The sequence below is a fragment of the Spermophilus citellus genome, assembly GCF_964194105.1.
Source record: "Spermophilus citellus genome assembly, chromosome: 18".
In the NCBI taxonomy this organism is placed as follows: domain Eukaryota; kingdom Metazoa; phylum Chordata; class Mammalia; order Rodentia; family Sciuridae; genus Spermophilus; species Spermophilus citellus.
In genome coordinates this window covers 57,749,515-57,768,290 of record NC_138200.1, presented here as the reverse complement: position 1 = coordinate 57,768,290, position 18,776 = coordinate 57,749,515, and the positions used below count along the sequence as shown (strand labels likewise).

General features: G+C 51.7%; 1 protein-coding gene across 1 annotated transcript; it reads left to right on the top strand.

Annotated features, from left to right (window-relative positions):
- Nucleotides 1–1,761: 1,761 nt before the first annotated feature.
- LOC308637843 (C-type lectin domain family 18 member A-like) lies at nucleotides 1,762–10,712 on the top strand (the record flags this gene model as incomplete). Its single annotated transcript, XM_081274700.1, has 12 exons — nucleotides 1,762–1,903; nucleotides 2,455–2,546; nucleotides 4,478–4,717; nucleotides 5,528–5,625; nucleotides 6,014–6,135; nucleotides 6,305–6,412; nucleotides 7,168–7,260; nucleotides 7,634–7,740; nucleotides 8,356–8,485; nucleotides 8,846–8,942; nucleotides 9,993–10,084; nucleotides 10,562–10,712. The coding sequence occupies 12 exons, from the start codon at nucleotides 1,762–1,764 to the stop codon at nucleotides 10,597–10,599; spliced, it is 1,359 nt and encodes a 452-aa protein (XP_081130826.1). The 3' UTR covers nucleotides 10,600–10,712.
- Nucleotides 10,713–18,776: the final 8,064 nt, after the last annotated feature.

Below are 18,776 nucleotides of genomic sequence, written 5' to 3'. Positions count from 1 at the left end.
ACAGTGTCTTGGTCACAGCCCAGGCCTTCCGGGATCTGTCTAATGGTGTATTCACAGCCTTTCCTCTTCCAGCTCTTAAGACTGGGCTCACCCTGGCCTCCTCTTTCAGTGAGCCTTGGCCTAGGACCACTAGGACCCTTTGATAGTTATTCTACCCCAACCCCTAGAATTTATTTTCCTCCCACCTGACTCAGATGCCTGGTATCACACTACATGGGACAACAAGCCACGCTTATCACTGAAGCCCAGGAGCACGAACTAAGTCATTTATCATACAGCATAGAGCAGGGGTGTAAAAAATATAACTCAGAAAAATCCACAATATGAATTAAAGCACTTGAAAAGTAAAAGTGGAGGCCCTGAGTTAGCTGTGATGCACCAGGTACTTTCTGGGTGACCATGGACAAGTCCCTGGACTTACTGAGCCCCAGTTTCCTCATCTATAAATACTCCTTGGTATCACATTTGCTACTGCACTGGTTTGTGACAACAAAACGACTCACATGTGACTGTGCTTTGGGGGCTTGATTTAGACTTGGCTATTGCTTAAGCATTGCTGGGACCTGGAGATGATGAGCTGCAGGTTACCAGGTCTCCCTCTGAGGGCGAGGAAACTCTGAGGCCCTAGGTACTGTGCAGGGACACACTCATAATGATACCCACATTCCATCAGTGCTTCCCAGAAAGCCAAGCCCTTGCATCGCAGCAGAGTTTCCATGGAGTTGACACCTCACCCTGAGATGGTGCTGGCTCAGGGGTCAGGGGCCGCCACTGTGCTTGGGGATGGCTGAATAACCTTTGATCAGCCCTGAGAGGAATGTGGGCACGGGGGTGTGGCCTTGTGAGACCCGCTGCAGTAATTCTGGTGCTATTGTGTAGGCTTAGCCAGGCCCCAGTCATATGGCCATGTGTGCCTTGCGGCTACCTTGTGGCCTGATGGCCTAGAAGCCGACTTGTTCCCAGCAGGGCTGCAGTCAGCCAAGGGCATTCATTGGTCATGTACTCTCCTCCCTGCCTGCCTTGTCCCCTCCTGGCTCACAGTCACATGGGTGAGGGTGGCAGGTACCAGGGCTGGGCTCACCCTACCTGCACGCTGCCCAGACAGACTTCAGTAATGCTCCCCTTTCCTCCCGAAAGCACGGCCCCAGCCCATTCCCCTTTGAGCTCATTGGTGTCTGGTGTGCGGTTACCTCCTGCCTATGTTTAATTCATGGCAGGGAGTTGGGATGAGTTCCCCAAGAAAGGAAAGAACTCCCTTGGGGTTTTGCCCAGTTCCTGCCTGCCCCACAGGGAACAAAGCTGAAGCCCCAGCCTCCTCCCTGGGTCTGGGGCTGGGGAACAGAAACTGCTGATGGGCTTGGAGGACACTGTCCCAGCCAGGGAACAGCCATCAGTCACTAATCCACTGTTCTGGAATGTCTGTGGGCCAATCAGCGGGGTCTCTGGGGGCTCCCCGAGGGCGCTAATAATCCTGCAATGATTAGCAGGGGCCACGAGGTCAGTGCACACTGTTCTGCCTGTTGTCGGTAGGGCAGGCTGGCCAGACCACAGAGGCTGGAGCATGGAGGCATCCAGGGGAGCTGTCTGTCTCTTTTCATGCCAGCAACAACAGGAGGCTGTTTGGACACACTGATTACTCACGGGGCCTCCCCCTTTTGTCTGCCAGCCCACCCGACTCCTTGAGATTGTGAAGAGCTCCATCTCTCCTGGGAAGTGAGTTGGCTGGTGAAGCCAGACTGTGCCTGCAGCACCGACTGACCCATGCTACAGCCAGAGCCCTCCCTGAGGCTGGGAGGCCAGGGCCACCGGCCTGGCCTCCTGCCCGTGCTCCTGACTCTCATTGGCATCGCCTGGGCAGAGATGCAGCCACCCCAACCACCAGAGCAGGCTCAAATGCCCAGAGGTAAGGGAAGGAGGGGAAGGACAGAGGTAGAGGAGCCATTGTGAGCTTTGAGGAGGGGGTACCAGGGGATTTCTGGAAGCCAGATCTCTGGCCTAAGCCCTGGGTGGTGTTGGTGTGATTTGAGGAGGGACCCAAAAGGACAGTCCAGGGGACATGATGGATGGATACTGGGGCTGGGAAGAAGGACAAGGGGATGGGCCCACTTTGGGATCAAAGTGGAGTACCAGCTGAAGGCTGGAGCTGATGACCCAGAGAGATGCAATCGCTGAGAGGAGGGGCGGGCTTTGAGTCCCCACATGCCTGGTCCCAGTCCCTCATTACCTCCATTGTCCCCCACTCCTCAGTCATGGCACTACTTTATATCCGGTCTTTCTCTTCTCACTCCTACTCCTGTCCCCATCTCCCTCCCTCTCCCCCATACCCACCCATTGCTCTTCTCTGTCTCAGGCCTTGTATCCTAGGGGTGAGGTTGCACTCTTACCTGGCCATGAGGACTGACCCAGTCCCACTGCTCACTGTTCAGTGACCTGGCCTTCTGTCCTTGTCCCTAGCCCTGAGCAGGAAGGAGAGTTTCTTGCTCCTGTCTCTACACAACCGCCTGCGCAGTCGGGTTCAACCTCCTGCAGCCAACATGCGGAGAATGGTGAGTGCCCCCAACTCCAGCTCCACCAGAGTGGGAGGGTAGCTGAAGAGACAGAGACCTGTCAGGGGCTCACCAGGCCATGCCAGTGCCAGGTGCCCTTCTGCCTGGATAGGGCTGGTGGGGACAGTCAGTCACCTTGCCCGCTGAGGATCCATGGCCCTAGTTGCTGAGAGACTCTGTGGCTTACTCCTCCCCAGAAGGACCCTCAGTATACGAGGCCATGCCCCTGGCTCATGCTTGCCTGAAAGGCAGACCTTGGGTCTTCCCTGGTATCCCGTTGCCACGGAGACCAGGAGACATGCTAGCAGCTGGGATCTCCTCCCCCAGGGAACAGGAGCTCTGCACAGAGTCCAATGGGAAGGGAAGGACAAATGGCCTGCTGAGCTGTGGAGGGGCTTGTGTGTGACCAGGATCTATCTGGGAAACTAGGAGGGGCCTCTCAATTTCCTGGCCTATTCACACATTCACAGTTCATAATTTCACAGCAGGAGTGAGGTACAGGGTGTGGGGGGAGCATATGGAAGTTTTCCCACCAATCTCATTGAGACTGCAGGGTTGGAACTGTCATCCTGGAGTTCAAAAATTATGTCCCCATGGCCTGAAACCCAGCAGCTCCAGCCCATGTTAACAGGTCAGGGAGGAAGGGCAGGGGAGAATGGCTAGGGGCCCAGCAGCGGTTCCTCATGGCTGCCTCCCATGAACTCCTAGGAGGCTGGCAGCTACAGTGTGTGGGTGGCGACCTTGAGAGCTCAGGGGTCAGTTTCCCAGGAGGTGGGGGTGGGGCAGGCCGGAGGAGGGCAGGTTGCTTCTTCCCCTTTTCCTGCCCTGAGTGAGTTCTGTGTAGCCAAGATGCTCCCAGCATCTTGTGAGTGCTCTCACCCAAGACCCTGCAGGCAGGGGAGAGCTATGATCAGTTGGCTGGCAGTTTATAACTTTTCCAGGGCCCTTGGCAAAGCCCTAGAAACTCACCTTTCTAAAAAGGACACAAGTGGAGGCCCGCCAGCAGCCCACTCCCATTCTGTCCCTTAGAGGCCTCTAAGGTTCTAGGACACCTGTTCTTTGCACATGGTAAAGATGAAGCCATTAGGGTGGTTGTGGCTTCTCAGGTGCCCTGGGGAGAACCTCTACCTACCTCCAGCCCTCATCAGAGGTAAAATCATAATGAACACTAGCCCAAAGTGAAGCTTTCTGTGGGTCTACCTGAGCAGGGTACCTTCCTCCCTGTACTCATTCAGTCCCCACAACCCTATCCAATAGGCACCTTATAGATAAGGATGTTGAGTCTCACAGAGATTGAGTGACTGCCCAAATGCCCAGGCCCAGGCGAAAAAAAAAAAAAGGGTGAGAGGTCCCCTGGGCCTGGCATTTGGGCCCCAGTGAGTAGAGCGCTCTGTAGGTGCTCATCGGCACATTCCCACCAGCACCAGCTGACCTCTCCCCACTTCACTCTTCTCTAAGCCAGCCATTTCATTTCTCCTGCATGATCTCCAGCATGACCTCCAGCAGTCACTCAGTCTCTGTGAGACTCAAGTGACTAAGGTTTCAGGGGTGGAGTCTTGTTTCGTGAGGTCTTGCAGTCAGCAGGTTGATTGGCATCTTGGCAGGTCACACCCATCTCTGAGAGGCTGTGTGGCTGCAGCAGGTCACCCCATCGCTGGTGCTGTACGAGACCTCTTAGCAGAGCTGAGGGGGAGTTTACTTGCATTCAGGGGATCTATCCCAGAGGGACTGCCACTGGAAGTTTCCAGTGCCAGATCTACCACCACCCCCCCCCCCCCCGTCACTGGCTCCCTTGCCAATGAGTCCACACGCAGCCCCTGGACGGCTCTCGAAGTGGATACTCAGAGACAATGGGGGAGTTAAGCCATTGCCCAGTGGTCCTCTCCTTTGCATAAAGGTCTCCCATGGATATCTGTTTGTTCTGCCCCCAGGACTGGAGCGAGAGCCTGGCCCAACTGGCTTATGCCAGGGCAGCTCTCTGTGGTGCCCCAACCCCGATCCTGACTTCTGACCCACGGCGTGTTCCCCAAGTGGGCTGGAACGTGCAGCTGCTGCCTTCAGGCTTGGCCTCCTTTGTTGAAGTGGTCAGTCTCTGGTATGCAGAGGGGCAGCAGTACAGCCATGCAACAGCCGAGTGTACCCACAATGCCACCTGTACCCACTACACTCAGGTGAGTGTTGCAGGTGAGGCCAACTGAAGGCAGCTGGCTCATCTCAGAAGGGCTGGGGCTGTAGCTCAGTGGCAGAGCACTGGTCTGGCATATGTGAGGCACCGAGTTTGATCCTTAGCACCACAGAAAAATAAACAGACAAAATAAAGGCATGCTGTTCATCTGCAACTACAGAAAAATTTTAAAAAATTTAAAAATTTAAAAATAAGCAATGAGCTAGCCAGGCACCATGGTGTACTCCTGTAATCCCAGGGCCTTGGGAGTCTGAGGCAGGAGGATCTCAAGTCCCAGGTCAGCCTCAGCACCTTAACGAGACTCAGCAACTTAATGAATTCCCATCTCAAAATTTAAAAATAAAATAAAATAAAAATTCTGGGGATGTAGCTCAATGGTAAAGTGCCCACAGGTTCAATCCCTACTACCTGCCCCCCCAAAAAAACAAAGTGGACTATAGCAACAAGTGAAAGGTCATATGCATTTTTGCAATTTATCACAAGGCCCTTGATGTCCAAGACTTTCTTTTGCCATTCTTCTCCATCCACCCCCAAATTTCCCCTCCCTTCAAACATCTGCTAACTGCCCCCACTCCCCACCCCACTCAGAAAGGCTTCCTACATGATTCCCACCATCCTCAGAGCTCTGCCCAGAACAGCTGCTCCCGAGGCCCCCGGGGAAGTAAGGGAGCTTTCTTTTTATGTGGATTGTGAGTCAAACTGTGCACCCCCGCCCCCTGCCAAGCATGCACTGCCTGTGCACGCTAGAGAGGGGGGAGTCTATGATAGTGTTTCTGAGCCACTGTGTTCCCTGCAGCTCGTGTGGGCTACCTCGAGTCAGCTGGGCTGTGGGCGACACCGGTGCTCTGTGGGCCAGGTGGTGATGGAAGCCTTTGTCTGTGCCTACTCTCCTGGGTAAGTGCCCACAACATGGGCTACGGGGAGGGCTAAGTGGGATACTTTCATCCAGGGTGAGATGCCTATCCACCCAAATGGCCTTTTACCCCTTGGTCTGCACCCTGTGTGGGAGAAGGAAGAGGAGGGAAAGGAGAGCTTGTGGAAGATTCTGGACGTGCAGATTGAGGCTTATCCGTGATGTCCCTTACTGAAAGCATGACCGGTTTCAGGGGATTTGTTTGGAGGTCATCTGTTTCTTCCTTGAAAATCTCCCGGTCTCACCCAGCTCCCTGACTCTGTGGGCATGCTGAAAGAGCTGAAGGGGCCTGTGGGTAGGCAGCAAGGCCCCACCCCTGCTCTGCCCAAGGCTGGGCCCTTCCAGACCCTCCGACCCTTGTTCTCACAGAGGCAACTGGAAGGTAAACGGAGAGACAATCACCCCCTATAAGAAGGGCGCCTGGTGTTCGCTCTGCACAGCCAGTGTTTCTGGTTGCTTCAAGGCCTGGGACCATGCAGGGGGGCTCTGTGGTGAGTGCCCCACCCTTCCTACTCCTCCTGGAACAGTAGGTGGCTCTGGCATGGGTGATAGCAGCCTGAGGGACTATCCCAGAGGCCCTGACCCCTCACCACCCAGGGAGGCACCTTCCTGACTGCGGAGGGGAGGCCCCTTCTTAGAGCTCCCTCTGTGCCTGACCAGAGGTCCCCAGGAACCCATGTCGCATGAGCTGCCGGAACCATGGACATCTCAACATTAGCACCTGCCAATGCCACTGTCTCCCTGGCTACACAGGCAGATACTGTCAAGGTGAGGACCTAGTGCCCATGCAGGCAGTCCCAAGGGGTGAGGAGGGAGGTGACCCCTTTGTGACCCCATTGTGTCAACCCCTGCTCTATGGGGTGGCTGTGGGGTGGCTGGAGGCTGAGAGCATTTTGAGGGAGTCTCTGAGTGGATTACTTGGGAGTACTTGCTGGAGTTTGCACACTGCATGCATTCATTCAACAAGCATTCATTGAGCACCAACAGTTTGCCAGACCCTGTGCTATGCAGGGGAATCAAAATGGCCCTGATGGGGCTGGGGATGTGGCTCAAGCGGTAGTGCGCTCGCCTGGCATGCGTGTGGCCCGAGTTCGATCCTCAGTACCACATACCAACAAAGATGTTGTGTCCACCGAAAACTAAAAAATAAATATTAAAATTCTTTCTCTCCTCCCTCTCTCTCTCTCTCTAAAAAAAAAAAAATGGCCCTGAGGCTATGGGACAGAGGGAGGAAGACAGAATTAGGAAAAAGAAAATGGGTTCTTCTTCCACTGCCCCCCCCAACTCTGCAACCCTGGGCAGGTCACCTCCCAAACCCCAGTTTGCTTCTTTCTATAATGAGGATCAAACCAAAGAAGCCAAGTGTAGTGGCAGTTGGAAGCCCAGGTGCGCTCTGACCCCAAGAGGGATGCTCTTGCTGTTGTAGCTGAATGTTCCAGGTCTGTGGGGAGCAACATGGCGGGCAGGTTGGGCGCCAGGAGGCTGGAGGCTGAGTGCTCTGCCCTCCTGCCCTGTCCTGGCAGTGCGGTGCAGTGTGCAGTGCCTTCATGGCAGGTTCCGGGAAGAGGAGTGTTCCTGCGTCTGCGACGTTGGCTATGGGGGAGCCCGGTGTGACAGTGAGTCCTGCCCCAAGACCCCTCCCAGGACTCCCTTTGGTGGGGTACTGGATTGGGTTCCATCAGCTCCAGGATCCCATTGTGTGCATCTCTTCCCAGCTCCTCCCTCCATGACATCATATTTGTAGTCTGCAGTTGGCCACAGTGGGGGTATTTACACCACTGAAATCGACAAGTATTCATGGGTTCCATACATGTTTAAGGGGGAGAGCTCATTGTTATACGTTTATCAGCACACCACTGAGCCCACCTGCTTCCAGTTTGGAGCAGGTGGCCACAGGAAGGGGCACCTTGAGCTTAGATCTCTGGCAGGGTGGGAGAGGGTCATGATTCTAAGGAGGGGACACAAACTCAGTCCCCTCCACCCCACCAGCCAAGGTGCACTTTCCTTTCCACACCTGTGACCTGAGGATCGATGGAGACTGCTTCATGGTGTCTTCGGAGGCAGACACCTATTATGGAGCCAAGATGAAATGCCAGGTGATGGTACCCCGACCTTCCCAGGAACTCCTCAGGTTCTCAAATGAGGGTTGAAATGAGATGACCATGGACTAAATGATGGTTCCTTTGCCTTCTCCTGACCTAATATAAGACAGAGGTCACAGACCCAGAGGCTCAGGAAGCCAGGAGGTCATTAAGTGAGCAACCCAGAGACAAAGCCCCACCCAACTTCTGTCTCAGGCACTGTCCTGACCCGGCTCCAGATGCTGATTTCCAGACAGGATGGCAGGTTAGGTTGTCAGGACTCAGGGTTTTTCAAAGTCAGAAATCCACACTTTCATCCGTAATTCTTGACTAATTAATGTTGCCAATATGCAATGTGAATATATTTAAGGTACTGTGCAGTTAAGACAAAATCCTCCTGAGGGCAGGACCCTGCCTGGCCTGTGACCTGTGTACAAACAGAGGAGAAGCTTTCAGGGAAGGGAATGGTACCTCTGTTCTCAGAGGCAAGAGATCATTAAGGGGTGTGTGATGAGGCCTGACCAGCACACACATTTGGGATCCAGGGCCATGGTGGGGTGGCAGAATGGGAGAAAGAGTTGGCCTAAGCTCTTGGAGCTCTGCCATTGAGACCCAGGGTTGGGATTTCAGGAAAAGGGAGGGACACTAGCCCAAATTGAGAGCCAGAAAGTACAGGATATCCTCGCCTTCTACCTGAGTCGCCTGGAGACCACCAATGAGGTGACTGACAGTGACTTTGAGACCAGGAACTTCTGGATCGGTGAGTGCCTGGCTGGTTGGGGTGTGGTGAGTGGGAAACGTGGGGCTGAATGCTCTACAGAGCTCCAGGAATCCTGTGCTTGGGCTATGTCAACCCAGAGTACTCCCTAGCAAATAGCAAGGGTATGTTGAAGGCTTAGAGTCCAGAACAGGGAGGGTAGACAGGCTTCCAACCCCCTTCCCTGGGGAGAGGGCTGTAGGAGGGGTGAACCACAGTGCAGAGGCAGGGGCTGGAGGCACTGGGAAGAGTTTAAGAGCTGGGGGCCCAAAAGGTATGAGGCATCAGGCTCCTGGGCTCAGATACTCCTCTCAGGGCCCCTGGGCTCTCAGATGATAGGCAACCTTGGCTACCCTGGCCCAGGGCTCACCTACAAGATGGCAAAGGACTCCTTCCGCTGGACTACTGGGGAACACCATTCCTTCACCAGTTTTGCCTTTGGGCAGCCTGACAACCAGGGGTGAGTCTAGGATGCCCGCACTCCCCTGGGCCAAGGGTGTCGCCTGGGCCTCCTTGGTTGAGTCTTTGGACTCCACTGAAGAACCTCTACCCAGCCTGCTGCTTGGTCCAGCCCTTTGAGGCTGTGGGCCTGACCTGGTGCCAGGGAAGTCTGGGCACAGCTGGTGCAGGCACAGGCCTGAGGTGAGGGAGGTATAAATCAGAAGGTGCATGATATAAAAGAGAGGGACCCCAAGCCCAGGCACAGTGGTGTATACCTGTAACCCCTGCAACTTGCGGGGCTAATACAGGAGGATTGCAAGTTTGAGGCCAGCCTCAGCAATTTAGCCAGACCCTGTCTCAAAATTAAAAATAAAAAGGAAGAGCCATAGCTCAGTGGCAAAGCACCCCTGAGTTCAATCCCAAGTACTGCTCCCCAAAAAAAGAGGGAACCCAAGAAAGTTTAATGCATCCGTCCATCCCCATTGTCCCCTCAGTTGCCCCTCTATTTATTATTCACTTGCCCCTCCCTCCACTGGCCCATCTACCCTCTGCTGTCCACCAATTCTCCAGCCATCCACCCACCTGCATCCTTCATGTACACATCCACTCTCCAGCTGACCCCCCTAGCTGTCCTGACCCCCCTACCAAAGACCTTCTAGTTCTATGCCTTCAAGCCCAGGAATGCCCAGGGCAGGGGCAGCAGAGGTGAAGGTGGTGAGGCTGTGTGGCCAGTAAGAGCTCCAAATATCATCCCCAGCCCTCCTTGCCAGCAGCCAGGCCTGATCAGGCTCCAGACACGTCTCCTCGATGGAAGGGAAGGACCTGGGCTCTCTGTTCCAGGTTCATCCCACTGGCTGGTGTGGCTGAGTGCTGCAGTGAGGGGTCTCCTGAGACCTCCTGGCTTCCCTGAGAAGAGCATTCGTGCTCTGGAAGCATAATGGGAGCTTGAGGGTTGGTCTGGCTCCCAGTAGCCCCATCTGTGGTTGGGGCACCTGGGTCCAGGTGGCCTAATGCAGAAGACCCTGATTTCATTCCTCCACTCTGAGCACCCCATATTCTGGTCTGGCAGGTTTGGCAATTGTGTGGAGCTGCAGGCATCTGCTGCCTTCAACTGGAACGACCAACGCTGCAAAACTCGAAACCGTTACATCTGCCAGTTTGGTGAGGGCCTGCCCTCAGTTCCCCTCCTTTGGTTCCTGTCCCCTGGGTACTGATGGCCCACTCTAGGCTGCTAGGATATCCAAGTCACCCACATAGAGTGTCTGAGCACACCAGGTCAGAGAGGATGTCCTGCTCAGGACCTTTAGTGGGCCCAGCATCACATGGCAAGTCCATGCAGACACAGGACTAGAACATTTTCAAGGAACTTCTCCAAGGTCCCTCTCCTTCTACCATGAAAGTTGCCACCTGGGGTCCTGTTGGGTCCCTCAGTGTTCTCTGATTCCCTAAAGTCCAGTGAACTATAGTGAAGGGCATAGGTGAAACCTGGCCCAGCACCAGCTCCCAGCAACACGTCCAACATGGGAGCTCCATGTGGGAATATGGCCATGGGCACTTCCAGACCTAGTGAAGCAGGCTCTCCATCCCATTACTGTCTGCGCTGCCACAAAGTCCCACCCTGTTCTACTTCCTTTCCAGCCCAAGAACACATTTCTCGGTGGGACCCAGGGCCCTGAAGCCTGACCAGGCAGCTCTCCTGCCAGCCCCTGAGTGCACTAGCCCTGCAGGCCTGTCTACTCACCTGTGTGGAACAAGAACTAGGCCCAAAGTCCAACATGAGGTCTCAGACCTTGCATGATGCAGGAAGTTGGGCAGAGGGTGGCAGTGAAGCAGGTGGGGAGTGGGGAGGGTGGTGGAGAAGCTTGGCATGGGAAGAGGAGAGCCTGGGTCCCTCAGCTGACTTTTGATTGGGAAGATGGGCTTCTGTGAAGCACTGAAACAGAAGCCAGAGCTAGAAGTCAGAAGAGGCTGCCATCCTCCCCCTGGGCCAACCCCTGGGGCAGCTGGAGCTGTCACCACCAGATGCTTCCCAGGAAGGATTAAACTAATTTATGAATTGGCTGGACTTGCAATTGCTCAGCTTGGAGAATTCCAATGCCCCAGGATGATCCTCAAAAGACAGAGGGGGCTTGTCATCTCACTTTGCCACGATTCACCTTGTTCCTTTCCTGCTCAATCTTGTGACCCAGACTACCCTTTGGATGTTTTCAGGCTCTCCAGTAACATGGAAAACCAAACTCTGCCTCAGTAGGGGGTCTTTTCTCCAGCAACTCCCAGGACAGGGCCTCAAGCAGCCAGGGTAGACACTGCCCGTACACCTGGGACACAGTGTGTGTGAGTCTGTCTCTTGTTTCCCATGATGTAGTGTTTTCACATATCAGGGCTGATGGTATAGTAAGAACCTGGAGAGTTACACTCCCCCATCCAGCTCCTCAGATATTGGAGCGTGCACTTAAGCACTGTGTGTCAGACTCTGTAATCAACACCTGACGTCTATTAACTCATTTAAACAGACATCCTCACTGAGAAGTGAGTATTGCTATCCTCATTTTACAGTTGAAGAAATGTAGGCACAGAGAGGTTCAAAAATTTACCGGAGGCAGTAGTGCATTGGGAATCAAACCTGGTCAGTCCGGTCATCTCATCTTTTATATATATATATATTTATATTTATTTATTTATTTTGGTTGAGGGGGTTGGTCCGGCGGGTTTAATCCAGGGGGCATGGGAGAAGTTTTGTCGTGCCCTAACTCAGATGTCCCTAACAATATCATCCACTCACAAAAGGAGCAGGCTGGTCTTGCAATTGCTCGGTTCCGAGAGCCCAGGCCATAGACCCCAAAATTCTGCCCAAGGACGCCTGCGGGTCAGCTTGCCCAACGCCTCCTCTGCCTCACGGGAGACAGGAGGGGCCCTGCTCCCCCGCCGTGGTCCTGCCAGGTAGTCACCCATCCGGTCACAACTCTTTACCCAGGTCGTGGAAGACCACTTCGCCTCAGGATCGGAGGACACACTGCCCACAAAGGCACCTTGTGGTCCTGGGAGCCTCGCCCTCGCACGCTGCCTACCTCCGGGTCCTCGGCTCTCCGGGGACACGGCCCACACTCCTCCAGCTGAGACGCTCGTTGGTCACCTGGCCTTCCTGGGGCCGTTGGGTGAAGGTGGCACGTCGGGGTGGGTCCCCTGTGGGAGGCATGATGTTTTTTGCATCCTGAGGCGCGTCCGAAAAGGGTGCGTCCTGCGCGCGCCCACGGGGCAGGGGCTGGCCTGGGCGCGCCCTGCGGGGGCGACCCACTACAGGACAGTCCGGGCGGCGGGTCCCAGACCCTCCCACCCCAACACCACGCAGTGGGCGGTGGGAAGAGTGGTTCCGGGTGGGCTGTGTGACCCGAAGTCCAGTGGGCTCCCGGCAGGTGTAGGCGTCGGTGTGGAAAGACCTGCCCGCGGCTCGTTTGGTGGTCCACAGGCTTCACCGCGGAAACGGAGGGGCGCGACCAGTCACCTCCCAGGTCCTCAAGGCTCTGAGCTGGGACGCGCTGGAGATCAGCCCAAGGTGTAAGGAGGCGGTGCCATCGAAGGCCCGTATCTTGGGCAGCCCGGCTGGCTCCCTGCTTCCTCCCTCAGGTTTTCAGTGGTTGTGTCTGGCTTTGCTGCCCTTTATATCTCGGCATGGCCAACAATCCGAGGACAAAACAGTTGTATGCAATCAACAGATATTGGTTAAATGATCAGATAGTGATACAGTAGTACATTCTGGAAATTTTGCAAGGCCTGATCTACTAGATATCTGCCGCCTCTCTGGTGGTTTATTTTTGCAGTGCTGGGGATGGAGCCCAGGCCCCCGCCTACCTGCTAGGCAAGTGCTTTGCCACTGAGCTACACCTCCATCCCTGGAGCTAGTTCTTTAAAAGTCCCAACCTAGCCCGGGTGTGGTGGCAGTCACCTGTAATTCCAGTGACTCCGGAGGCTGAAGCAAGAGGATTACAAGTTTGAGGCAGCCTCAGTAACTTAACAAGACCCTGTCCCAAAATAAAAAGAACTGGGGATACTGTGTGATAGTAGAAAGGGTTCAATCTCTAGTATTACCACCACTAAAAAAATAAAAGAAAAGAAAAAGAAAAAAAAAGTTCCAGCCTGTGTTTACCTTCCCCAGGGGGGAACAGGAAAGCAAAGTTGGCTAAGTGAATGAATTGACCATAACTCAGAGAACCAGCTGGCCTCCAGGGAGAGAGAGAATATGGAACAAGCTGCTGGGCTTTCCAGGAGAAAGGAAGCCCTTTCCTGAGGTTCTGCCCAGAACAGGACAGTGAACCCCTTGCAATGCCTTCTGGCTCAAATTGGTGTTCTAAAGATAGTTCTAGAAGGCATAGCTTGGGTGCTCTCTCTCTCTCTCTCTCTTGCTCATCAACCTGGTGCTTTGTGTATAATTTAGTTGTGAAAGTTAAAACATGGCTGACATGGTGGCACAAGCCTGTAATCCCAGCAGCTCAGGAGACTGAGGCAGGAGGATTGTGAGTTCAAAGCCAGCCTCCGCAACTTAGTGAGACCCTGTCTCTAAATAAAATATAAAATAAGGGCTGGGGATTTTGTTCAGTGGGTAAGCAACCCTGGGTTCAATCCCTGGTACCAAAACAAAAAAGCAACTTAAAGCCAGGCACAATGGCCACGCCTGTAATCCCATGGGTGAAGCACTGGGTTCCATCCTCAGCACCACATAAAAAATGAAATAAAGATATTTTGTCCACCAATAACTAAAAAATAATATTTAAAAAATAAAAATAAAAATAGGGCTGGGGATGTGGCTCAGTGGGTGAGTTTAATCCCTGGTACCAAAATAAATAAATAAATAAATAAATAAATAAAAAGTGCTTCCATTCTGTATTCACTTATAAATTGTCTCCAAGTACTGCAATACTAAAATACTATGCACAATATGAAAGAGACACAAATGAATACTTTAAAGGGTATTAATGAGTATAGGGCTGGAGTTGTAGCTCAGCGGTAGGGCACTTGCTCAGCATGTGTGAGGCACTGGGTTTGATCCTCATCATCACATTAAAAAAAAAAAAGACATTGTATCTGTCTACAATTTAAAAAAATTTAAAAATTAAAAATGAAGATGAATGTAAATATCCAATATTCTCATTGTGTACCCAGAGAGACTGCCACATGGTGTACTCTCTGGAGACCTAGGAAATCTAGGCTTCACAGGCTAGGTACCTGAAGGTGGAGGCAGCCATTGGGCATTGCTTTCCTATGGCCATTGGCACAACTACCTGCCCAACAGATCTTGACTTCAGTGTGATCTTTGTTCTCTTCTATGACAGGAGCACTAGCTCCCTCAAAGCCTTGTCTGGGATGAGTGCTTTGTTCTAGGGGACTATCGGATTAACTGTCTTGCCATGGCATGGCATGGGCTGCTGGCGTCCTGTCCCTTATTACTAGCTGGAGTTCCACAGTCCTCTGGCCACTAACCAGCCTGAGAGTCCTCCTACTTCCTTCAGGGCTTCTTGCTTCATTCACTCCTGGTGCTGTTTTGGTTTTAATTAAAGTTCTCAGTTTTAAACCACAGAAACTAATTCTGGCAACTCTAAGTAGAAAGGAATGAGTTTGTGGGAAATACTTGTTAGTTCCCAGGAGCTCTGGAAGGGGAGGGGAATCAGTTCTAGAAGAGATCCCACAGTAGAACTGACTGGTGAAGACCCGACTGCCTCTGCTGGGCACATCAGCAGCTGTAGTACCAAGTTGGGCCTGGATCTGCCTGAAGGAGCTAAGCCACGTTCCCAGGCCTTAGCTGCAAGAAGACTGGGAAAGCAAAGCAGAAAGGGCATTTTCAGCTTCTTTCAGGAGAGACAGGCTCTGTTCGGGAATACCACTGAACAGGAAGAGGGCTGGGATATGAGGTAGCTCAAAGAATGACCCATATTCATTGCAAAAAACCCCTGGTACATCCAGGATTTAGGGCCACAGTGCTAGTGTTAGCAGCCTGCCCTCCACCCACCCCGACCCACCCACCACTATACACATACATAGCCAAGGACTCACCTGCCATTGGATTCTTTGCAGCTTGAAGTGAGTAATAGTGTAGCCCTATACAAGAGCTTTGCTTGTAGCTGAGCCCTCTGAGTGTTTGCAATAAATTATCTAATTTCTTGGAACAGTATAGCAGTTGTGAGTGAGGGAGCTCATGACTGTTGTCTACTTGCTGTCCATGTGGCCCTGGACAAATCCATTAACCTCAACCTTGAGGTTGCTGTGGAAGGTTTAATGAAACAACAGATGTGAAGTTAATAGCACAATGCATAGGAAAAAATAGGAATTCCCTGGGCACCTGTGTGTGTGCCTGTAATCCCAGCTCCTCCATGGCATGTGCCATAACACCTAGCTACTGACAGTCTTTAATACTGAAGATGACAAAATTACCCTTTCTATTCTTCCTGGGGGCACTATGAAAACAAGTTCATGGGCCAGGGTTGTGACTCAGTGGTAGAGCGCTCGCCTAGCATGCATGAGGCACTGGGTTCGATCTCCTGCACCACATAAAAATAAAATAAAGGTTAAAAAAAGAAAATTAAATTAAAAAAATAAGTTGACTACTTTCTGTGCATCTGATGAATTCAAGGTGGGCATATCTGGGAATCAGCTCAGTGAACTCCAGGGAGACCAGTGTTTGTTGTGATTTTCTCATTTTTCCTTGGCCTCTCATTTTTGTTCTTTTGCTTTCTTCACACCTAACTGCTGACCTCCTGTGTCTTTGAGTCATCTTCTGTCATTCATCTTATTTCCCATTCATTAATGTCCCACCTACCACGTTCTATGCAGTCAAATGTGCATAGCGGTGGGAATACAAGAGGATGTGTCTTAGGATTCTTCTAGGAGGCTTTATGAGCAATGAATATGGAACAAAGACCTCCAGCCCACTTCCAGATGTGTGGCATCTGTAATGGTTTAGTTCATTTATTTAGCAGATATCAATTGAGCACCTACTACATGCCTGGCTTTGACCTAGCAGAGGGGTTACAGCACTACTAGCATTCCTCATCTTCTGCCCTGGTGTGGATCTGTCTTTTCCAGTGAAGAATGGTGAAAAAGAGGAGCCAGGAGATGAATGGCCTGAGGGTCCACTCATGAGGTGACATTCCTATAGTGGAGCACAAATGGCTACATCACCTGACTTCTTGGTCCTCCCTTGAACCAGCTTCAGCCGACATTTTACTTCAGACCCAAACATCTCTTTGATGTAGTTGAAAAAAAATGCAGGAAACAATTGCCTGGCAACTGGGGCCAGCCAGGGGCTGCCTAGAGTAGGCTGTTGGACCTTTACACACGCCACCATTTAATTTGCTTTGAACTTCTTGGGACCTAAAAATGTGCTTCTTGCATTTGTTCTGTTTCCAACAGAGTTGCAAATGTCTCTGTTCCTAGGTCACTCTTTGGGGCTGAGTGAGTTTTGAAATTGGCTAGTGGACACTGACTGATGTGGAGTTATGATGATGGAGAAGAGCATAGGTGAACACTAGGGTTTCTGGAAAGATTCCTTGCCTGGGAATCAAGAAGTGTGGATCAAGAAGTGTGGACTATGAACCCATTTCTGCCTCCCTGGACCCCTGTTTATTTGTCTGAGAAATGGGAAAAAAAGATCTTGGTTCTTCCTACCTCCCAGGGTTCTTGTTCAAAATGTGAAAAGACTTTGAAAAGGATAAGCCATGCTACACCACCCTAGTAAGGGACTACTTCTGTTTGTCCTGAGATAGGATTGAGAAGAGAGAGATGTCAATTAGAGGGCAGGCCCCAAGAAAGGACAGACTCCTCTCTGTGGTGTGGTTCACACTGCAGAGCTCTCTGGGGAATCGGGCTGCAGGTGGAATTTAGCTGAGATCCAGTAGGTTAGTATTGGGGTGGACATTCTTCAAGCTGGCTAGTCGTGCATAACTGGAGCTTCCTCTAGGAAAGACTTGGCATCCAAACATGCTCCTTGTTAAATTCATGGGGTCTCTGGTTTCAAGAATGAAGTGAAATTCACAAGAGGTAAACTGTGGAACTAACCTAGATGCCCTTCAATAGATGAATGAATAAAGAAACTGTGATATATACACACAATGGTATATTACTCAGCTTTAAAAGAGAGTAAAATTATGACATTTGCAAGGAAATAGATGCAGTTAGAGAATATTATGCTAAGCAAAGTAAACCAATTCCCCCAAACCAAAGGCCAAATGTTCTCCCTGCTAAATGGATGCTGATCCATATTGGGGGGGGGGGCAATGAGAAGAATGGAGGAACTTTGGGCAAAGGGGAGGGAGAGGAGGAGAGGAGACATGGGAATAGGAAAGATGGTGGAATGAAATGGACATCATTACCCTAGGTACATGTATGACTGCACATATGGTGCAACTCTAAATTGTATACTACCAGAGAAATGAAAAGCTGTGCTCCATTTGTATACAATGAACTGAAATGCATCCTGCTGTCATGTGGAACTAAGGAGAACAACAACAACAACAAAAGAATGATGTGAGCCAGGTGTGGTGGAGCTTGCCTGAAATCCCAGGGGCTCGGGAGGCTGAGACAGGAGGATCAAAAGTTCGAAGTCAGCCTCAGCAATTTAGCAAGACCCTGTCTCTAAATAAAAAATAAAACAGGCTGGGGATATGGCTCAGTGGTTAAGTGCCCTGAGTTTAATACCCAGTACAAAAAAAAAAAAAAAAGAAAGAAAGAAAAGAAAGTGAAAAAGCAAGTGAGTGAGGAGAGGAGACCACAGAGGGCTCTGGGTGAGCACTGGGTGGGGAAGAAGTTTGAATGCACTGCTCTCCCCTTCCTGGACTCTGCTTTTCCTGCTCTGTCTTTGGAGGTGAATGCTAAGGAGCCAAAGCAGCTCTAGGACTTGCAGATCTTCCCTCAATCTCTGCTTCTGTGCCTTGGGCAGGGACAAGGAGATTCAAACATAGTTCCAGACAGCCTCCTCTGAATGTTGGATTCTGGAAGTGAAGAGGAAGGTACCTTGGTGGTACAGATAGTTCTACAAACAATGTCACACATGCTGAAGGACAGAAGGCTGGTAGAGGGTGCTGGCTGGGGCACAGCTTCATCTTGTCAACATCCATTCCAAATTTGCTCTGAGCATCCAGAATGTCTTGGAGAAAAGAGGTCAGTAGCTGCCTTAGAACCCACCAGGGTTGTCCCTCCTGCACCCAGGAGAAGGCTTGAGAAAGATTCTCACCTGGTTGGCCCAAAAGCCTCATGTCCCAAATATGAGGCTTGGGTCTCCCTGTCCTGAGCACTTTAAAAAAAAAAAAAAAAAAAAACCACCTCTCCTAGGGATGATGAAACAGAATCCAGGCTCTATAACCTGATCACTCTGCAGAATATTTGCTGAGCTCTGTGTGTGAGGTCCTGTGCTGGAGTGGAAGATCGGGAGATGATTGATATGTTGCTGTATTTGCCCACTGAAACTTCAGGTCAACCTTTGGTTGAGGCTGAGGCATAGGCCCAGCTATATGATTTGTAGGACCTGATACAGAATGAAAATTCAAGTTCAAAAATTATTAAGAATTTCAAGATGGCAACAGCAGAGCATATAGGAAGCACAAGGACCTTCTAAATGAGGACCCCATGTGGCTGCACAGCTTGCACACCTGCAAAGCCCCCCCTGCATTTGGGAATATGGGAATGAGGTCCTCCCTGTTCTTGCCGTCACTGCATATCAAGGGGGCTGGGGCAGAGGAGCCCCTTGGGGCTGGAGGGTCCTGACTCATGGTTGTCCATGGTTCTGCTATCAACCAGCAGGTTCCTTGCCCCAGATGTGACCTCAAACATTGCTGCAGAAACCCATTCCCTAAGTAATATTATGGCC